Below are 22,654 nucleotides of genomic sequence, written 5' to 3' on the forward strand. Positions count from 1 at the left end.
TGGGAATGCCACAAGAGCAGAAATTTTTCTTTCTCTTTGTTCAGGGATGTATCCCAGATACCTGTGACAGTGTCTGGCGTGTAGTGCTCAATGGTTCAGTCGTGTCTGTCTCCTTGCAACCACATGAATGTAGCCCACCAGGCTCCTCTGTCCATGGAATTCTTCAGGCAAGAAGTGGGTTGCCATTTCCTACTCCAGAGGATCTTCCCGACCCAGGGATTGAACCTGTGTCTCTTGTGTCTCCTCCATTGGCAGGCAGATTCTTTACCACTGCGCCACCTGGGAATCCCCTGGCGTGTAGTCCTTCCTCAGTACTTGTTGATCAGATGAGTGATCGGCAGCAGATGAGGCTGAAATTGTAGACTGGTAGGTGGTTGTAAAGACCATCATGGGGCTTGCAAAGGAGTGTAGAATCACTCTAAATGTGTGGGCTGCAAAGACGATTAGAACCTGGATTCCAGTTCTGTCTGCAAGACACTGTTATAGCAGCTCTAACGATATGATTTGTTTCTTTCCCAGAATAATGTGATAAGGATAACGTGAGAAATTGAATGTCCATGGGAGGGAAAAAAACACCCTGGAGCGTGAATGGGCAGAGAGGTGAGGGTAGAGGCTTGTGCAGTTGTCTAGTATGAAGATGATTATGGCAGAGGCCAAAGGGCAGACACGTTGAAGAGATGCTGTGCTGAATGGAAGAGGGTTCCATCAACTACTGGGGTGTTATTACTCTTTTTTAAATATTTATGTGTTTGCCTGCATTGGGTCTTCGCTGTGACATGTGGGACCTTCACTGCCGTCATGGGGGATCTTTCCCCGCAGTGCACTGATTCTCTAGTTACAGCGTGTGTGCTCAGTAGCTGTGGCATCTTGGCTTAGTTGCTTCAGACCATTTGGGATCTTAGTTCGTTAACCAAGGATTGAACCCAAGTCCCGGGCTTTGCAAGGCAGATTCTTAACCACTGGACCACCAGGGAAGTCCCTGTTGGAGCATTATTGCATAGGTAACCACCGACTGGATTGAGACAGACTTCAAATCCCAGGCCTCACCACTTATGATATGACGTTGGGTAAGCTAGCTTATCCTGGAGAAGGAAGGGGAAAGATCCCCTAGAGAAGGAAATGGCAACCCACTCCATTATTCTTGCCTGGAAAATCACATGGATGGGGGAGCCTGGCAGGCCACACCCTTTTAAAGAAAAAGGCGATGATAACAGTACCCACCTTGCAGGGTTGTTGTGAGGCTTCATTGGTTTATTTTTTCAATCCCTCACATTACTGAGTGACTTTTGGCTGCCTGGTTCTGGGGATTCAACAGCAAAGAAGACCCATGTGATCCCTGCCTTTGGGAACTTCGTTTCCAAGTGGGTGAACCAAACAGTATATGCTCCTGCTGTTGCTAAGTCACCTCAGTCGTGTCAGACTCTGTGCGACCCCATAGACGGCAGCCCACCAGGGTCCCCAGTCCCTGGGACTCTCCAGGCAAGAACACTGGAGTAGGTTGCCATTTCCTTCTCCAATGCATGAAAGTGAAAAGTGAAAGTGAAGTTGCTCAGTTATGTCTGACTCTTGGGACCCCATGGACTGCAGCCAGTAGGCTCCTCCATCCATGGGATTTTCCAGGCAAGGGTACTGGAGTGGGGTGCCATCGCCTTCTCCAAAACAGTATATAAATAAACAGAAAATACAATTTCAGGTGGTGGGTCATCCTATTAAATAAGGAGAGTAAGCTCCTCAGGGTAGGAGCCACTTTATATGGGGTGATCTGGGATGGCATAGCTGAGGAAGGGACATGGAGACCTGAATGGTAAGGAAAAAATTGATCATCCAAAGATTGGAGGGGGCATGGTCTAGAAAGTGGGAGTAGCAAAGGGAGAGGCCCTGAGGCCTGAGTGGCTTTGATAATTTGACACATGTGGAAGGGGCCAGCGTGGCTGCAGCACAGCCAGTGAGGAGGAGGCTGGGGGGTAAGGCCAGAGGAGCGGGCAGACCAAGGCCGTATAGCTGCGTCAGCTCGGTGAGGAATGTGGATTCTTTTCTAGATTTAGTGGGAAGCTCTTAGAAGACTTTAAGAGTGGGGATGACATACATGCCCTGTTTTGGGTTTGGAGGGTCACTCTGGTTGTGTAGAAAACGGCTTGTTGGGGGCAGACTCTGAAAGGAAGGTCACTTAGGAGGCTCTAGGCGATTTTCGAAAGAGAGGACAGTTTGGACTAGAGTGGCTTTGTTAGAGAAGAAAATGAGTGGACATATTCAGAGTGTATGTTGGAATCAACTGGGTTCTTTGTGGATTCCTTGTAGATTAAGGGAAGGGAGGAATTGAAGATCACTTGCTAAGTTTTTGGTCTGAGCAGCTGGTGAATGGTGGTGCCATTTACCAAAATGGCACAGAGGAAGGCGGAATAGCTTTTCAGGGCAGGTGGAGGATAAAGAGTTGCTTTCTGGGTTAAGTTGAAGAGAAAGTCATAAGCTGCTTAGCAAGTTGTGTGGTGCACGGTAATCAAAGCCAGGGCTGCTGTTCTGTTCACAAGGTCTGAATACATAGTAAATGCTCAGTGAAGGTTGTCATTGTGCTGTGGCGTATAGGTTGGGTTAAGGAGTTGTCAGTATGTGACTTAGAAGCTTTTAGCTTGGGCACCTAAGTGGGGAGTAGTGGCATTTTCTGAGCTCCTAGGGGAGGAGATTTTATGGGGGGAAACCTGGAATACCATTTCGAATACATGGCTGTCAGCAGCAGAAATTGTCCAGAGGACTTGAGAATCCTTGGGGCTGGGGTACTAATTCAGGGGACTGTTGGAGGGATTCTAGAAGTTGCCTGATCTAGTATTTTTTAGCCTATTTTTTGAGCTATTTGTGACCCCTTTCCCCTCCCCCTCCTCTTTCTCCTCTGGTCCTGCCCTGGACCTAGCTGCTCTGGGGCAAGCTTTCTCTGCCACTCCCGGTCAGTCCTTCATCTCCCTTGTCTTATGAGGCCCTCAGCAGGCAGGATTGGGAAAGCAGAGGATCCAGTGGCCTCGTGTAGAAAGCCTGGCTGTGCTACTAACTCATGTATAAAGTTCGACGAGTCACACCTTTCAGTCTTTTGCAATAGTAATTTAAAATATATTAATTAAAATAATTTAAAATATAAATTTAAAATAATTTAAAATATATGTGTGTGTGTATATAAGTCGCTCAGTCGTATCTGACTCTTTGCAACCCCATGGACTGTATAAGTCTACCAGGCTCCTCTGTCAATGGAATTCTCCAGGCAAGAATACTGGCATGGTATCTATTCCCTTCTCCAGGAGATGTTCCTGACCCAGGGGTGGAACCTTGGTCTCTTGCCTCCTGACTGTCTAAGCCACCAGGAAAGCCCATATGTGTATATTTGGCTGCACCGGGTCTTAGTTGCAGCATGCAACTTCACTGCAGTTCAAGGTTCATTCTTCAGTCTTCATTGCAGCACACGGATCTTTAGTTGTGGTGTGTAGGATCTAGTTCCCTGACCAGGGGTTGAACCCGGGCCCCCTGCACTGGGAGTGCAGAGTCTTAGCCACTGTCCCCCAGGGAAGTCCCTGCAGTAGTAATTTTTTATTTTTTTATTTTTATTTATTTTTTTAGTAGTAATTTTTTAAAAGGAATTGTGTATATAAAAAGCATTTCGTTAATGTTTGAAGGACTCCTCCCATCTCCTGAGTACAGCACAGATGCTTTTTGGTCAGCACACTCTGGGTCTGAGATTCTGGCCTTTTAAGGGGTCTGTGGCCATGAGCAGTAGTGAGCAGGGCAGTAGGGTGGAGGGAGTAAACAACTCAGTTCTTTACAGACAGACGAGGCCACATTTCACCTCTTTCTGGCTCCACTCTGCAGGGACTGAGCCAGAGCAACCTCCAGAGGTTGGACTGTACCAGTAGGCCCTTCTGGCCTGACTGTCTGAGACAGATCACCCCTGCTAGTATGTTCATCCTGCCATCCCTGCCAGAGATGTCCACATGGGAGAGACACTGGCTGAACCCCCACCTCCCCAGTTGATACTGTTTTTCTGTTGACTCTTTCACCAGGACATCAATAGCCTCAACAAACAAATTGCCCAGCTTCAGGACTTCGTGAGGGCCAAGGGCAGCCAGAGTGGCCGGCACCTGCAAACCCATTCCAACACCATCGTGGTCTCCCTGCAGGTGGGACCAGGGAGAGGGGGTGGCAGAAGGGAGGAGGCGTTGTCTTCTCTGGCTGATCCTCTCTCCTCCTCTTCCAGTCAAAACTGGCCTCCATGTCCAACGACTTCAAGTCAGTTTTAGAAGTGAGGACAGAGGTGAGAAGAAGCTGGGTAGGAGGGATAGGAATCTGGGCATGAGGGCCCCAGAGGGCAGTGGGAAGGGCAAGGGCAACAGGGTCACGGGCACCAGGGGCAATCTAATGTGCCCGCTTTCCAGAGGCCTCAGGACCTTTGCATTTCTTCCCCAAACCCAGAACCTGAAGCAGCAGAGGAGCCGGCGGGAGCAGTTCTCCCGGGCGCCTGTATCAGCCCTGCCCCTTGCCCCCAACCACCTGGGTAAGTCACAGGCAAGTCAGGGAGCCCTGAGGGGTAAGGCATAGTGACTCTGGGTCTCAGGGTATCTCCCTAAGGCAGGGGTTGGGTAGGAGAGCAGAGGGTTAAGGAAGTTGCTTTCTTTAGGCTTTCTCAGAGGTCACTCCTGATGCCTGGGATCTATAATCCGCATCTAGCCTCCAGCATTCTCCCTGTTGAGGGTGAATCCAGTCATGTTCAAAAGAATGAGCTTTCTAAATTTTTGGTCCACTTAGTCGTTGTATTCACAGTCATTCATTCTCAAAACCACCCTTTGAGAAAGCAACTATCATTATCCCCCATTTTACAGGTGAGGACACTGAGGCTCAGAGAGGTTAAATGACTTGTCCAGGGTCACAAGGCTAGTAAGTGCCAGAGCTGGGATTCAAATCCAGAGCATATGGGCTTTGAATCTTTTAACTGCTAAGAAGTGCCATGTTGTCTTTCTTCCCCCCCAGGGGGCGGTGCTGTGGTTTTGGGGGCGGAGTCCCGAGCCTCTGGGGATGTGGCCATTGACATGATGGACTCTAGGACCAGCCAGCAGCTGCAGCTCATTGACGAGCAGGTACGCACGCTCTGAGGCAGGGAGGAGTTATTCCCCTGTTTTCTCGTGTGGTCACAAGCAAGTGTTTGGCATGTGCCATGGGTGGAATGGCCAACTGGAAAGCCCCAGAGAGGCAGGACCCACCCTCAGAAGCTCCTGGTGTTCATGTACGCTCTCTCTCCTCTGAAGGATTCTTACATCCAGAGCCGGGCAGACACCATGCAGAACATTGAGTCCACAATTGTTGAGCTGGGCTCCATCTTCCAGCAGTTGGCACACATGGTTAAGGAACAGGAAGAAACCATTCAGAGGTGAGACACTTTCTCTCTTTAACCTCAAAACCAGGAGCCTTGTCTTCCCTGTGGATTGGCATCCTAGAGGTCCCCAGGGACAGCTTAATGCCCTTTGGAAGAGAAGAGTGAATCCTGTCCACACATAAGGTTCAGTTCACCTGTCTCCATCCGCACCACAAGTATTAATTGAGCACCTGTTCCATGTCAGGCACTGTCATAGGCGCTGGGGATATGGTGATGAGTAGAACGGTTAAGTCTGTTCTGTGGAACTTACTTTGTAGTATGGAATTCGATAGAGTGAGTAAGGACAACTGTTTAAAAAGAATTGAGAAGAAATTTTCAGGTGGTGATAAGGGCTAATACGGAAAACTAGGATGCAGTGTTGAGAAAGTGATGGAGGAGGAATATCAGATTGGGTGGCAGGGCAGGCTGCTCTGAAGGCTTCGTATTGAAGCAGAGACGTGAATGACAAGAGGGATCCAAACACGCAAAGGAAAGGGTAAGAGTAGTCTAGGCACTGCAGACAGCCAGAACAGAGGCCATACAATGGGACAGTCTTACTTTATTAAAGAATCAAGGAGGCCAGTGGAGCTGGGAAGCAGTGAACAGGAAGAGAGAAGTGCAGGATGAGGCCGGAGGGAGGTAGGCAGAGCCAACCCACAGGAGGGCCTCTGCTCCCCTGGTACCCTTGCTACTGCACAAAGCATTTTATCTGCTCCTGTTCTTTGGCACTTGGCATTCAGTCAGTCATAGAGATACAGCCAAAGACAAAAGCGACAAAGATCCCTGCCCTCGTGGAACGTACATCATAGTAGGGCAAATAATTTAGAATATACGTCATAAGTAAATGGTCCAGTATATATTTTTGACCAGTGATAAATCCATAAATAAAAATAGAGTAGGATAAATTAATCAGGAGTTCTAGGTTTGGAGGAGCAAGTTGTAATTTTAAATAAGGATGGCTGTGGTAGGCCCTATTAAGAAGATGACATCCTTCCAAGATGGGGGGAAGGTGAGGGAGTTTGCTGTATGGATATATGGAGAAGAGTACCAGGCAGAGGGCAGAACCTATGTAAAGGCCTTCAGGCAAGAATATGTCTGTTGAGTTGAAGGATAGCAAAGAAGCCACTGCATCTGGCGACAAGTGAGGAGAAGAGTAGTACCAGCTGAGGTTAGAGGGGAAATGGGAGGCCAGATCAGGTGGGGCCTTTTAAAGCCCATGTGAAAAGTGAAAGTGAAAGTTGCTCAGTCGTGTCTGACTCTTTGTGACCCCATGGACTATACAGTTAATGGAATTCTCCAGGCCAGAATACTGGAGTAGGTAGCCTTTCCCTTCTCCAGGGGATCTTCCCAACCCAGGGATTGAACCCAGGTCTCCCTCATGGCGGCCGGATTCTTTACCAGTTGAGCCACAGGGAAGCCCGCATGGGGAGCCAGTGCAGAGTATTGATTGATTTGATTGACTGGCCATGCTAGGTTTTCATTGCTGGGAGCGGGCTTTCTCTAGTTGCGGCAAGCAGATAGCTTCTCTCTCTGTTTTGGAGCAGTGGCTGTAGGGTGTGCAAGCTCAGTAGTTGTGGTGCATGGGCTCAGTTGCCCTGTGGTGTGTGGAATCTTCCCAGACTAGGGATCAAACCCATGTCTGCCGCCTTGGCAGGTAGATTAGACCACCAGGGAAGTCCCATTGTAGGGTTTTAGTGGAAGGTTATACTATCTGACATCTATTTTATTTTTGTTTATGTTTTGTGTTGCATTGCACAGCTTGTGGGATCTTAGTTCCTCGACCAGGGCCACTGCATGGAAGTACCAAGTCCTAACTACTGGACTTCCAAGGGATTCCCTCCTCTGGGAAGTCCCTCTGACTTCTATTTTAAAAAGATCATTTAGTTGCCATAGTCAGAATAGATTGTAAAGGCCTAGAATACAAGCAGAGAGATGAATTCAGAGGCCTTTGCAGTAATCTAGGCAGGAGGTAGTGATAGTTGGGGCCAAGGCTGAATGAGTAGTAGTTGCATTCTGGATATATTTTGGAGGTAGAACCAGCAGGATCAGTTACTTGATGAACTGAATGCAAGGTATGAGAGAAAAAGAGTTTATGATAACTCCAGGCTTTTGATGTGAGCGATTGAAGGGATTCGTGTCCTTCACTAGAAATAGACAGAGCTAGTTACTCAGACAGAGCAGATTTGGGGCAAAATAAGTTGTGTTCCAACAAGAAGTGGACAGTTGTCTGTTAGACATCTAAGTGGAAATAGTGAACAGGCTGATAGATGTAAGGAGTTGAAAAGACAGGTTATGGGCCAAAAACGGGCAGAATTGAACTTTGAAACTAGGCCAAGGGAGTTCTGAGAAAGAGGAGGATCAAGCGCTGAGTCCCAAAGGCTATTTCTGGAATCAAGTCTCAGTCCCAGGAGAGGACACTGAACAGGAGCACAGCTTGTGAGAGAGGAAGAGAAATGAATGAAGATGATGTCCTGGGAGTCAGGAGGAGAAAGTAAGTCAGGGAAAGAATGACCAGCTGTGACAGATTTTGCTTTGAGGCCAAGCAAGATGAGAGCTGAGAATTTAATTAGCCTGTTTAGTTCATTAATATTTAGTGTAATATTTGCTAAGGTTAGATTTAGATCTACCATTTTACAGTTTTTTTTGTTTTTCCCTTCTCTCTCTTTTTTTTTGGTTCCTCCTCCTTCTTTCCTGTCTTGAACAGTTGCAAAAATCCATATAAATTTGTTGGTATTTTAGCTATATGTAATTGGTTTGTTTGTTTTTTTAGTGGTTGCTATAGGGATTATCAGATCAGATCAGTCACTCAGTTGTGTCCGACTCTTTGCGACCCCATGAATCGCAGCACGCCAGGCCTCCCTGTCCAACACCAACTCCCGGAGTTCACTGAGACTCATGTCCATCGAGTCAGTGATGCCATCCAGCCATCTCATCCTCTGTGGTCCCCTTCTCCTCCTGCCCCCAATCCCTCCCAGCATCAGAGTCTTTTCCAATGAGTCAACTCTTCGCATGAGGTGGCCAAAGTACTGGAGTTTCAGCTTTAGCATCATTCCTTCCAAAGAAATCCTAGGGCTGATCTCCTTCAGAGTGGACTGGTTGGATCTCCTTGCAGTCCAAGGGACTCTCAAGAGTCTTCTCCAACACCACAGTTCAAAAGCATCAATTCTTCGGCACTCAGCCTTCTTCACAGTCCAACTCTCATATCCATACATGACTACTGGAAAAACCATAGCCTTGACTAGACGGACCTTTGTTGGCAAAGTCATGTCTCTGCTTTTGAATATGCTATCTAGGTTGGTCATAACTTTCCTTCCAAGGAGTAAGCGTCTTTTAATTTCATGGCTTCAGTCACCATCTGCAGTGATTTTGGAGCCCCCAAAAATAAAGTCTGACACTGTTTCCACTGTTTCCCCATCTATTTCCCATGAAGTGATGGGACCAGATGCCATGATCGTAGTTTTCTGAATGTTGAGCTTTAAGCCAACTTTTTCACTCTCCTCTTTCAGTTTCATCAAGAGGTTTTTTAGTTCCTCTTCACTTTCTGCCATAAGAGTGGTGTCATCTGCATATCTGAGGTTATTGATATTTCTCCCGGCAATCTTGATTCCAGCTAGTGTTTCTTCCAGTCCAGCGTTTCTCATGATGTACTCTGCATATAAGTTAAATAAACAGGGTGACAATACACAGCCTTGACGTACTCCTTTTCCTATTTGGAACCAGTCTGTTGTTCCATGTCCAGTTCTAATTGTTGCTTCCTGACCTGCATACAGATTTCTCAAGAGGCAGGTCAGGTGGTCTGGTATTCCCATCTCTTGAAGAATTTTCCACAGTTTATTGTGATGCACACAGTCAAAGGCTTTGGCATAGTCAATAAAGCAGAAATAGATGTTTTTCTGGAACTCTCTTGCTTTTTCCATGATCCAGGGGATGTTGGCAATTTGATCTCTGGTTCCTCTGCCTTTTCTAAAACCAGCTTGAACATCAGGAAGTTTACGGTTCACATACTGCTGAAGCCTGGCTTGGAGAATTTTGAGCATTACTTTACTAGCGTGTGAGATGAGTGCAATTGTGCAGTAGTTTGAGCATTCTTTGGTACTGCCTTTCTTTGGGATTGGAATGAAAACTGACTTTTTCCAGTCCTGTGGCCATTGCTGAGTTTTCCAAATTTGCTGGCATATTGAGTGCAGCACGTTCACAGCATCGTCTTTCAGGATTTGGAATAGCTCAACTGGAATTCCATCACCTCCACTAGCTTTGTTCGTATTGATGCTTTCTAAGGCCCACTTGACTTCACAATCCAGGATGTCTGGCTCTAGGTGAGTGATCACACCATCGTGATTATCTGGGTCGTGAAGATCTTTTTTGTACAGTTCTTCTGTGTATTCTTGCCACCTCTTGTTAATATCTTCTGCTTCTGTTAGGTCCATACCATTTCTGTCCTTTATCAAGCCTAGCTCTTCCCGGTCTGCTTCATACAAAATGTGAGAACTTTTCAACCCCCCTCCTTCATCTTTTATGCTCTAGTTGTCACATTTGTTGTATCTACATAAGTTTATAAATCCCACAATACCATAGTATAATTTTTATCTTAAAGAAATTAGAGGAAAAAGTAGTCTTTTGTGTTACTCATATATTTACTCTTTGCATTGCTCTTCATTTCCTCCTGAATACCCAGTTTCCATCTGGCATCACTTCCCTTAAACCTCGAGAATTTTCTTTAGTACCTTTTTTAAAATTGATTTTTATTTTTGGTTCTGCTGGGTCTTCGTTGCTGCGTGTAGACTTTCTCTGATTGCATTGAATGGGAGCTCTCTAATTGTGCTGCTCAGGCTCTTGTTGCAGAGCCTGGCGCTCTAGGGTGCTTGTGCTCAGTAGTTGGGGTCTCAGGGTTTAGAGCCTGTGAGCTCAGTAGTTGCAAGCACAGGCTTAGTTGCCCCAAGGCATGGGGAATCTTCCTGGACCAGGGGTCGAACCTGTGTTCCCTACATAAGGAGGCCATACAGATTCTTAACCCCTAGGCCACTAAAGAAGTCCTCTTCAGTACTTTTTATAGTGCAGCTCTACTAATGACAAATTCTTTTATCTAAAATTTCATTATTTCACCCACATTTTTGAAGAATAGTTTTTCTGCTTAAAGTGCTTTAAATACATCATTCTACTGTCTTTTAGCCTTTCATTCCTAATGAGAAGTCAGTGGTAATTCTAACTTCTGTATGTAATCTCTGACTGCTTCTGCTTTTCAATTTTTTTTTCTTCTTTTCTATGGTTTTCAGCAGTTGATCATTTATGTACCTAGATGTGGTTTCCTTTGAATTTATGCTGCTTGGGGTTCTCTGAGCTTCCTGAATCTGTAAATTTATGTCTTTCACAAAGTTTAGGAAATATTTCACCATTATTTCTTTCGAAATTTTTTCTCCTCTTTGTCTTCTTCCATGAATATATATATGTATACATATGTAAATCAACTGTAGGAATTTCTTGGTGGTTCAGTGGTTAGGACTCTGTGCTTTCACTGTTGAAGGCCTGGGTTTGCTCCCTGGTGGAAGAACTAAAATCCCACAAGCTGTGCAAAGCGGCTCCCCCAAAAAATCCACTGTAAATATATTTTGTTGAGATATATATACATATATATATCTCAACAAATTGCATCTTATTAAGATGCATTTAATGTCAGCTGTCCCTACATTATCAAGAACAAATTTGATCATTTGATTAAGGTGATAATAAATGATCTCTGTTTTTAAGAGTATATTTCTTCTTTGTAGTCAGCAAATGATTTATTGGATATCTTGTTCCCCAAGACCCTTTAACCTGTTTTTAGGAGCCAGTTATGATGCTTGTCTGGTCTGAATCAATTTATCTAATTCAGGTGCATTTTTTTTCTATAAACAAAAGCTTTTCTTTATTAACTGCATGAGCTGAAGTTCATCTTAATCAGGCTGGATAAAACCTTAATTATTTTCCTGTATTTTCAGAGTAAGTAGTTTGTGGAGCAGGTGCCAACATAGAGGCTAAGGAGGTTTTAATTCTTGTTTTAATTCTTCCTTGTTTTTGAGTATCATTATGGACTTAAGGTTTTTATTTATGTTTTGTATTACAATTAGTTAGGATAATGATTATTTTCAGTGTTCAGATTGTTCCCAGTTTGTCCAGTGAAAGACAAGAGATTTTTGTTTTGTTTTTTTTAAAGAATGGGAAAAAATAAATGTATGTTTGTATTGTATTGGGAATGATCCAACAGAGAAATAAAAATTGATATTATAACAGGAAAGGGGAAGAACTCTTAAAAGTTTATGTCCTGGAGCAGGTGAGAGGAAGTGGGGAGCCAGTGCATAAGTAGAAGACTTGAATTTAAGAGAAGCTAGTGATAGCTGGGTGGAGAAGGCAATGGCACCCCACTCCAGTACTTTTCCCTGGAAAATCCCGTGGATGGAGGAGCCTGGTAGCCTGTAGTCCATGGGGTCGCTAAGAGTCGGACACGACTGAGCGACTTCACTTTCACTTTTCACTTTCATGCATTGGAGAAGGAAATGGCAACCCACTCCAGTGTTCTTGCCTGGAGAATCCCAGGGATGGGGGAGCCTGTTGGGCTGCCATCTATGGAGTCGCACAGAGTTGGACACGACTGAATCGACTTGGCGGCAGCAGCAGCAGTGATAGCTGGGAAAGCGGACATTTTCTGCTCCCCCCTGAGGGGAGGGACCAAGATAATTGAACTCAGCACTGTATCAATGGCTGGTGCTCAACACCTACTAGTTGAATAAATAAACATCCTTTTAACCATTGGTTGCCAAAGCTGGATGTTCATAGGAACCCCCTATAGAGCTTATAAAAAATGAGTATCTTGCCAGCCAGTGCCTGGCAGCCTCTGCATAAGGCAGGGCCTGGCAGCTAACCAGACCAGGGGCCAGCCACACCTACTGGACCACCTACGCGTAGTCATCCCCATCACAACAGAGGGGCCCACGCAATACGGGGCAGCCCTGGGGCATACAGCTCTGGTAATCAGGAGATAGGATGCACAGGACAGCTCCTACAAAAGGCCATTTCTCTAAGGTCAAGAAACGACCAACCTGCCAGATACATGGAAATAGAAACAGCAAATTGGACAAATTGAGGTTACAGAGGAGCTTGTTCCAATCAAAGGGACAAGACCCCAGAAGAAAAACTAAGTGAAGTGGAGATCAGTGAACTCCCTGATAGAGTTCAAGGTAATGATCATAAAGATGAAAGAACTCCAGAGAAGAATGGATGAACACAGAAGTTTAACAAAGAGTTAGAAGAGACAAAGAAAAACCAAACAGATGAACATAACTGAAATGAAAAATACACTAGAAGAAATCAACAGTAGATTAAATGACATAGAGGAATGGATCAGTGAATTGGAAGATAGAGTAGTAGAAATCACTGAAGCTAAAAAGAAAAAAAAAGTGAACACAGCTTAAGAGATTTCCAGGGCATCAAGTGTGCTAACATCTGCATTGTAGGGGTTCCAGAGAAGGGAAAAAGAGACAGAGACCATATTTAGAGATATACTTGCTGAAAGTTTTCCTGACCTGGAAAAAGGAATAGACATCCATGTCCAGGAAGCCCGGAGAGTCCCAAACAGGATCAACTCCAAAGAGGACCACAACAAGACACATTGTAATTAAAATGGCAGAAATTAAAGACAAAGAGAGAATAGTAAAAGCAGCAAGGGAGACTTTCCTGGTAGTCCCGTGGCTCCAGAGATAAGAACACCTGAATATGTAAAGGAGATATTAACAGACATAAAGAGAGAAATTGACATAAAGGGAGGAATTGAATAGTGAATGAGTGAGTGAAGTCGCTCAGTGGTGTCCAACTCTTTTCGACCCCATGGACTGTAGCCTACCAGGCTCCTCTGTCCATGGGATTTTCCAGGCAATAGTCCTGGAGTGGATTGCCATTTCCTTCTATTAATGGACACATCAGATAAGAAGTCAATAATGTGTCATTTAGGCACTGGCCTTAAATATAGAGAACAATTCTCCAAAAGCAGCAGAATACAAATTCTTTTCAAGTGCATATGGAACATTTTCCAGGACATACTACATGCTAGGCCACAAAATGTACATGTGTACTAAGTCTCTTCAGTCATGTCTGACTCTTTGTGACCCTATGGACTGTAGCTTGCCATGCTCCTCTGTCCATGGATTCTCCAGGCAAGAATACTGGAGTGGGTTGTGATAGGACACAAAACAAGTCTTAGTAAATTTAATAAAATTGAAATCATAGCAAGCATCTTTTTCCAGCCACAGTGCTGTAAGAGTGGAAATCAACTACAAAAAAAGAAGAAGAAGAAATCAGCTATAAGAAGAAAACTGCAAAAAACACAAACAAGTGGAGGCTAAAAAATATGTTGCTAAACAAACAGTGGATCACTGAAGAAATGAAAGGAGAAATAAAAATTACTTGGAGACAAATGAAAATGAAAACAATCCAAAATATGTGGGACTTCCTACAACAGCAGTTCTAAGAAGGATGTTTATAGCAGTAGAAGTCTGCTTCAGGAAATAAAAATCTCAACTAAACAACCTACGCTTACACCTGAAGGAACTAGAAAAAGAACAAAGTTAGTAGAGAAAAGAAGTAATAAAAATTAAAGCAGAAATAAGTGAAATAAAGACAAAAAAATAGAAAAGATCAATGAAACTAAGAAGAGATAGACAAGATTGATAAACCTTTAGCCAGACTTACCAAGAAGAAAAAAAAGAGGGCCTAAGACAATAAAAATCAGAAATGAAAAAGGAAGAATTATAACTGATCTACAGAAATACAAAGGATCAAAAGAGTTTACTATGGAAAACTATATGCAAATAACATGGACAACCTAGAAGCAATGGACAAATTCCTAGATATGTTTAATCTCCCAAGATGAACTAGGAAGAAATAGAAGATATGAACAGATATTATCAGTAATGAAATTGAATCAGTAATTTTTTTAATTTTTATTTGCTTAGTTTTGGCTGTGCTGGGTCGTCATTGCTGTGGGTGGGCTTTCTCTGGTTGTGGCAAGCAGGGGCTACTTTCTCTTTGCAGTGTGAAGACTTCTCGTTGCAGTGATTTTCTTGTTGTAGAGCATGGGCTCTAGAGGCTGCAGGCTCCAGTAGTTGTGGTACACTGGCTTAGTTGCCCTCCAGCACGTGAAATTTTCCCAGACCAGGGATTGAACCCATATCCCCTGCATTGGCAGGTAGATTCTTTCCACTGGGCCACCAGGGAAGTCCTGAATCAGTAATTTTTAAAAACTTCCAACAGAAGTCCAGGACCAGATGGCTTCACAGGTGAATTCTACCAAATATTTAGAGAAGAGTTAATACCTATCCTTTTCAAATTATGTCAAAACACTGCAGAGGAGGAAATGATTCTAAACTCATTCTACAAACCCAGCATCACCCTGATATCAAACCAAAGATATCACAAAAAATAAATTTACAGGCTGGTATCACTGATAAAACATAGATGCAAAAATCCTTAACATATTAGCAGACTGAATCCAACAATGCATTAAAAACATGTACCATGATCAAGTGGGAATATTTATTCCAGTGATGCAGGGATTTTCAATATCTACAAATCCATCAATGCGATATATACTACATTAAATAAATTGAAGAAAAATATATGATCATTGCAGTAGAGGCAAATACAAGATTTTGACAAAGTTCAACATCCATTTATGATAAAAAAAAAAAAAAAAAACTACACAAAGTGGGCATAGAAGAAACATACTTCAACATAACAAAGGCCATATATGATAAGCCCACAGTTAACACCATACTCAGTGGTGAAAAGCTGAAACCATTTCCTTGAAATTAGCTACAGGAATGCTCATTCTCAACATTATATTACCCAACATAGTATTGGAAGTTCCAGCCACAGCAATCAGTAGAAGAAAAAGAAATGAAAGGAATCCAGATTTTAAAGGAAGAAGTAAAACTGTCACTGTTTGCAGATGACATGATTCCATACATAGAAAATCCAAAAAGAGCTCATCAATAAATTTAGTAAAATTGAAGGATACAAAAGTAATTCACAGAAATCTGTTTCATTTTTATCTGCTAGCAACAAACTATCAGAGAAATGAAAGAAACTCATTTACAGTCGCATCAAAGAGAATACTAAGGAATAAATATAACGCAGTAAAAGGACAGTACTTGGAAAACTGTAAGACACCAATGAAAGAAACTGAAGAGGACACAAATAGATAGAAATGATGCACCATGTTCTTGGATTGGAAGAATTTGTATCATTAAAATGACCATACAACTCAAGGCAATCTACAGATTCAGTGCAATCCCTATCAAAATACTAATGGCATTTTTTCATAGACTAGAGCAAGTCATTTTAAAATTTGTATGGAAACACAAAAGACTCAACAGTATCCAAAACAGTCTTGAGAAAGAACAGAGCTTGAGGTATCATGCTCCCTGTCTTCAGATTGCACTACAAAGTTACTGCTGAAACTTTGATTACTATTAGAACAGTATGGTATGGTACTGAAACGAAAATGGGCTTCCCCAGTGCCGCCGTGGTAAAGAATCCACCTACAACGCAGGAGGCAAATGAGATGCCGGTGGGACCCCTGGCTTGAGAAGATCCCCTGAAGGAGGAAATGGCAACCCACTCCAGTATTCTTGCCTGGAAAATCCCCTAGACAGAGGAGCCTGTCGGGCTACAGTCCACAGGGTCACAAAGAGTCAAATGCAACTGAACACACACTGTGAAACAAACAGACATCAATGAAACAGAATGAGAGCCCAGAAATAAATGCACATACTCTGGTCAGTGAATCAATGACAAAGGAAGTACGAATATACCATTAAAGAGACAGTCTCTTTAATAAGTAGTCCTGAGGAGACTGGATAGCTGCATGTAAAGGAATGAAATTAGAGCATTTTTCTCACACCATAAAGTAAACTCCAAGTGTGGAAATTCCCTGGTGGTCTAGCAGTTAGGACTCTGCGCTTATACTGCCGGGGGCTGGGGTTTGATCCCTGGTCAGGGAACTAAGGTCTAGAAGCCACAAGGTGTGTCAACAAAAAAAGTAAACTTGAAGTGGATTAAAGACCTAAATGTAAGGCCAGAAGCTATAAAAATTCCTAGAAGAAAACACAGGCAGAATACTCTTTGACATAAATCATAGCAATATTTTTTTGCATCCATATCCTAAAGCAAACAAAACCAAAAGTAAACAAATGGGATCTAATCAAAGTTTTGCACAGCGAAGAAAACCATTGACAAAACAAAAAGATAGCCTACTGACTGGGAGAATATATTTGCAAATAATACAACTAATGCGTTAACATACAAAATGCATAAATAGCTCGTGCACCTCAACATTAAAAAATCAAGCAACCTGATTAAACAAAGGAGCAGAGGGACTTCCCTGGCACTCAAGTGGTTAAGACTTCACACTCCAAGGCAGAAGGTATAGTTCAATCCCTGATTGGGGAACTGGGATCCCGCATGCCGCATAGGGCGGCCAAAAAGAAAAAGAGCAGAAGACTTGAATGGATATGTTTCCACAGAAAATGTACAGATGGCCGGCCGGCACCCAAAAAGATGCTTAACATCATTAATCATTAGAGATACGCAAATCAGAACTACAATAAGACATCACCTCATACCTGTCAGAGTGGCTATCATCAAAAAGACCACCAATAAACTGTAGCAAGGGTAATGAAGAAAAGGGAACCCTTGTGCACTGTTGGTGGGAATGTAAGTTGGTGCGGCCTCAGTGTAAAACAGTAGGGAGGTTCCTCAAAAAAGTAAAAATAGAACAACCCTATTGTCCAACAATTCCACTCCTGGGTATATATCCAAAGAAAATGAAAACACTAGTTTGAAAAGATACATTCACCCCAGTGTTCACAGCAGCACTATTTAGAATAGCCAAGATACAGAAGCATTCTAAGTATCCATCAACTGATGAATGGATAAGGAAATGTGGTAGGTGTATACAATGGAATACTCTGAACCATAAAAAAGAAAGAAATGTTGCCATTTGCAACAACTGTTACAACAGTGAATAGATTTGGAGTGTAATAGGCTTAGTGAAATAAGTCAGAGGAAGACAAATACTGTATGATAATCACTAAATGTGGAATCTGAAAAATAAGACAAATTAGTAAATATGACAAAAAAGAAACTGACTCAGATATAAGGAACAATTTAGTGTTTGACAGTGGGGAGGGGCACCATGGGGGTAAGGGATTAAGAAGTACAGGCTACTCTGTATAAAATAAATAAGCTACTAGAATATATTGTACAGTTTAGGGAATATAACCAATATTTTATAATATTGGTAAATGGAGTATGCTGCTGCTGCTGCTGCTAAGTCACTTCAGTCGTGTCTGACTCTGTGTGACCCCATAGATGGCAGCCCACCAGGCTCCCCCGTCCCTGGGATTCTCCAGGCAAGAACACTGGAGTGGGTTGCCATTTCCTTCTCCAATGCATGAAAGTGAAAAGTGAAAGCGAAGTCGCTCAGTTGTGTCCGACTCTTAGCGACCTCATGGACTGTGGCCTACCAGGCAAGAGTTCTGGAGTGGGGTGCCATTGCCTTCTCCGAAATGGAGTATAACCTTTAAAAATTGTGACTCACTGTGTGGTACATCTCAAACATATAATATTTTAAATCAGCATCAGTTTTAAAAATGAAGAGGAAAAAAATGAATGAATATAACAAAACAGAAGCAGATTCATATAGAGAACAAACTAGTGGTTACTGATGGGGAGAGGGAACGGAGAGAGGCAGGATGGGGGGAGGGGTTTAAGAGAAAAATTATATATAAAATAAATGACAAGAATGTATTTTACAGCACTGGGAATATAGCCAACATTTTATAATAACTTTTTAAACTCCTTACTGAATTTCTTTCAGTATTGCTTGTGTCTTATGTTTTGGTTTTTTGGCCACTAAGCACGTGGGGTCTTAGCTCTCTGACCAGGGATCAAACCCACACCCCCTGTGTTGGAAGGCAAAGTCCTAACCACCAGGGAAGTTCCTATAATAACTTTAAATGCAGTATAACCTATAAAAATTTTGTTTTACACCCGAAACTAATGTAGTATCTTAAATCATCTATACCTAATTATAAATGTATATTTTTTCCTCTTAAAAAAAAATATGAGGGTTCCTGGAAGTCCACTGCACTCACATCTGTGGAGTCAGAATCTCCAAGTGTGAGGCCAGGAACCTGTTTTTTCACCTTGCCGAGTTCTTCAGGCTACTTCAGTGTTCTCAGTTTGGCAAGAAGAAAGGCTATTAGCAGAGGACCTCAAGAAGCGAAGGTGTGGGCGTTTTGAGCAATCCGCAGGTTGACGCCCGCCCACTTGCTCCGAGGCCTTCAGGCAGCGCTGGTCCTGGTGGTTCTTCACTGCCCCACAGCACCAGCAGAGCGCTTTTACTAGTGGTTGTTGATCCGGTGAAACTGGGTGAACATCTCCTTCTGTGTAAAGCGGATTTCCCAACACTGATCCATCAAGCAGCCTCACATATTCAAGTGGGCAATTTAAAAGCTCTGTGAAGACAGCTCTCTTGGTCCTAGAATCAGGAAGATTGACTGAGTCTTACCTGGTTCACCTGAGATCTAGGGAATCCCTTGCTGAGTTAGGCCATAAACACTAGAGCTCTTCAGGTGACAATGTATTTTGAATATTAAAATATTATAGATTCAAAGAATCAGGTTTGTAAAAGATGTTTGTATTCTTTCCCCAATGTATATGGTTAAAATTGTTAGAGTTAGGGGCTTCCCTGGCGGTCCAGTGGCTTAGGACTCCAAACTTCCCATTGGATTTGGTCCCTGGTTTGGGAACTAAGATCCTCCATGGTTGTGTGTGGGGGGTGTGTGTGTGTATGTACTAAGATCTTCCGTGGGTATGTGTGGGTGTGTGTCCATGTCCGTCCCCCACGTGTGTGTGTGTGTGTACATGCTCTCAGTCAGTCAGTCATGTCTGACTCTCTTTGACCCTTTGGACTGTAGCCCACCAGGCTCCTCTGTCCATGGGATTTTCTGGGCAAGAATATTGGAGTGGGTTGCCATTTCCTCCTCCAGGGTATCTTCCCAACCCAGGAATCCAACCAGCATCTCCTGCATCTTCTACCTGCATTTTGGGCAGATTCTTTACCGATGAGCCATCGGAGAAGCTCGGCAAAAAAAAACAAAAACCTGAAAGCCTTTTTTTTTTTTTTTTAATTTATTTATTTATTTAGTTTTGGCTGCTTTAGGTCTTCACTGCAGCAGACAGGATCTTTCGTTTAGATTTGGGGGCTCAGTAGTTGAGATGTGCTGGCTTAATCACCCCATGAAGTGAAAATGATAGTGCTAGTTGCTCAGTCATCTCCAACTCCTTGTGACCCCATGGACTGTAGCCCTCCAGGCTCCTCTGTCCATGGGATTCTCCAGGCAGAATACTGGAGTGGGTTGCCATTCCCTCTTCCAGGGGATCTTCCTGTCCCAGGGACTGAATCCAGGTCTCCAGTCTGGAGCGTGTGGGATTGTAGTTTCCCAACCAGTGACAGAACCAGAGTCCTTGGCACTGACAGCACAGAGTTCTAACCACTGGACATCAGGGGATCCCCTGGAAGATGGATTCTTAGCCACTGGACCCCTAGGGAAGTCCCTGAAAGCCTTTTATAAACAAACAGAAAAATAGAATTACAGTGTATATACAACCTGACAACTAATCTTCCTTGAAAGAGTGTCGTAAGTATTTTTCAGTGTTAGTAGTTATTTGTTCTTTGGTTTAGCAAACATTAGTTGTTGCTGCTGTGAGCTAGTCCTCCTGGATCTGGGGGTGGGGAGAGAACACAGGAGGCAGTGAACCGGTGCTGAGTGCAGAGAATGAGATTAGTTCTGGACATCTCCAGCGAGCTCACACTTCAAGGGACAGCCAAGAGGCATGGTTTGATGCTTGGAAAAGAGAGGGCTAAGCTAGAGATAAAGGATGTAGGATTCAGCAGCTTCTTGGTGAAACCATGGAGGTAAATGAGACCATCCAGAGACAATGGGCAAAGTGAAAATAAGGCCCGAATAGATCCCCATGGATTCCAGGTATACCTGGTGAAGGAAAAAATCTGTCCAAGAGACTGAGGTTTTAGGGAGATGAGAGAAAAAAGCAAAGAAATATGTCCTTAGAAGCTGAGGTGGAAAGAATTTTAGGGAGGAAGGAGTGGTTATTTCTTGGTGCCCCTGAGAAAGAAATGTGAATTAAGGATCCTCAGGTGTTATTTGCATCAGGGGGCTTGGATTAACTGGATCAGTGCCAGCAGATTCCGTTGAGTGGATCAGAAGCAATCCAGCAGTAGATTGAAACATAAAAGGAAAATAACAAGGGAGAGAAAATTTGTGGACAATGATATGAACAAGAAATTTAAATTCTGAAAGGATGATATTCTTAAAATAGACACAGATACTCTTGTGTTTGCTTCCTGCAAATGCCAGTGGATCTGGATTTTAGCACTCTCCTGAGAAACCACTGATTTATTCCAGATTTCTTGCAGGAGACCTGGTTTGATTCCTCGGTAGGGAAGATCAGCTGGGGAAGGGATAGGCTACCCACTCCAGTATTCTTGGGCTTCCCTTGTGGCTCAGCTAGTAAAGAATCTGCCTGCAACGTGGGAGTCCTGGGTTCGATCCTTGGGTTGGGAAGATACCCTGGAGAAGGGAAAGGATACCCACTGCAGTATTCTGGCCTGGAGAATTCCATGGACCATATAGTCCATGAAGTCGAGAAGAGTCAGACACAGCTGACTTTCACTTTCTCCACCTGTAGTCTCCTGGGCCCCACCGTAGAATGTGAGACCGAAGAATTTGCCTTTTTTTCCCCCCTGGCTTTGCTGCTCAGGTTCTGGGATCTTAGTTCCCTGACTAGAGATCCAACCTCGCAATGAAAGCCCTTGAGTCCTAACCACTGGACTACCAGGGAATTTCCAGAATTTGCATTTTTGAGGTTCCTGGTGGTCCAGTGATTAAGACCCAGTGCTTTCACTGCTGTGGGCCCAAGTTTGATCCCCGCATGGGGAACTAAGATTGCAAAAGCTACTCAGCACGGCAAAAAAAAAAAAAAGAAGAACTTGTATTTTTGAGATGCTTAATAGGTGATTCTTATTTTTTCTAAGGTATAAAAAACGCTACTGATCTACTAGAGTTCCATGTGTTACTCGGTCATTTTCCTTTTCCCTCCAACTTGTAGATTAAAAAATTTCAAACAATAGAAAAGTTGGGAGGATAGCAGAAGGGACATCTATAATGATTCACCTAGATTCACCAACTGTTGACTTTTTATCACATTTACTTCCTCTCACCTTTTTTTTTTTTCCCTGAATCATTTAAAAGTAGGTGCAGGGTCGGGGACCAGAGGGAAGTTCAAGAACGAGGGGACATGTGTTTATCTTTGGTTGATTCATGTTGATATACAGCAGAAACCACCACAACACTGTAAAGTAATTATCCTCCAATTAAAAATAAATAGGCAGTTCCCTGGTGGTTCAATGGCTAAGCCTCTGCACTCCCAGTGCAGGGGGCCTGGATTCAATCCCTCGTCAGGGAACTAGATCCCACATGCTGCAACTAAGAGATCCTGCATGCCTAAACTAAGACCTGGTGCAGCCAAATATTTTAAAATAAATAAAGAACAATAAATAAATAAACAAAGCTGTGTGTATGTAAAAAAAAAAAGTAGGTGCAAACTTCATGACAGTTTTTTTCAAACATCATGTGTTATCCCCAGATACTTCAGCAAGCATCTGCCAAGAATAAGTATTTCTCCTGAACAGCCTCAATATCATTATCAAACCTAAGAAATTGAACACTTCTCCAACACAACCCAATAATCAATCCATACTCAAATTTCCCCAACTCTTCGGAAAAAAAATTAGCCTTTTCCTTTCAATTTAAGATTTAGACAACATTCATACATTCAACTGTTGTGTCTCTTTAGTCTGCCTTTTTTAGTGTGTGTGATAATTTACTTTTTTTTTTTGAGACCAGTGCCTCTTATACAAAGTCATACACGTGTGTTTGTCCGATGTTTGTCCCTCTGATTAAATTTAAGTTCAGTAGTTTCGGCCATCCCTGTAGGCAGTCATATCAGTGGACACTTGATGAGGTCCTCTTTATTGGAGATACCTGTTTGGTCTCTTGTTCAAGGTGGTGACACTCAGACTTAAGTCATCATGGAGGACACTTTGAGTCCCCTGTGCACTGTTTGTCCCTATGATTAAGTTCAGTGCTTTTGGCC

The 22,654-nt window shown here is 43.3% G+C and overlaps 1 protein-coding gene across 10 annotated transcripts in view; it reads left to right on the top strand.

Annotated features, from left to right (window-relative positions):
• Positions 1 to 22,654, top strand: part of STX5 (syntaxin 5) — a 28,303-nt gene that overhangs the window by 3,370 nt on the left and 2,279 nt on the right. For 5 of the 10 annotated variants that reach the window (XM_086383416.1, XM_086383412.1, XM_086383414.1 and 2 more), the window contains 5 exons: positions 4,041 to 4,157; positions 4,235 to 4,291; positions 4,450 to 4,531; positions 5,005 to 5,111; positions 5,280 to 5,401. In XM_086383416.1, coding sequence (XP_086239542.1) covers positions 4,041 to 4,157; positions 4,235 to 4,291; positions 4,450 to 4,531; positions 5,005 to 5,111; positions 5,280 to 5,401 — 485 coding nt within the window. Of the gene's footprint in view, positions 1 to 44; positions 367 to 4,040; positions 4,158 to 4,234; positions 4,292 to 4,449; positions 4,532 to 5,004; positions 5,112 to 5,279; positions 5,402 to 13,659; positions 15,312 to 22,654 lie in introns of those variants that run through there. The other 5 variants (XR_015157462.1, XR_015157460.1, XR_015157461.1 and 2 more) reach the window with 3 other exon arrangements.

This window comes from Bos grunniens, chromosome 29, assembly GCF_055505025.1.
Source record: "Bos grunniens cultivar Pamir isolate PY7600 chromosome 29, Bosgru_T2T1.0, whole genome shotgun sequence".
In the NCBI taxonomy this organism is placed as follows: Eukaryota; Metazoa; Chordata; class Mammalia; order Artiodactyla; family Bovidae; genus Bos; species Bos grunniens.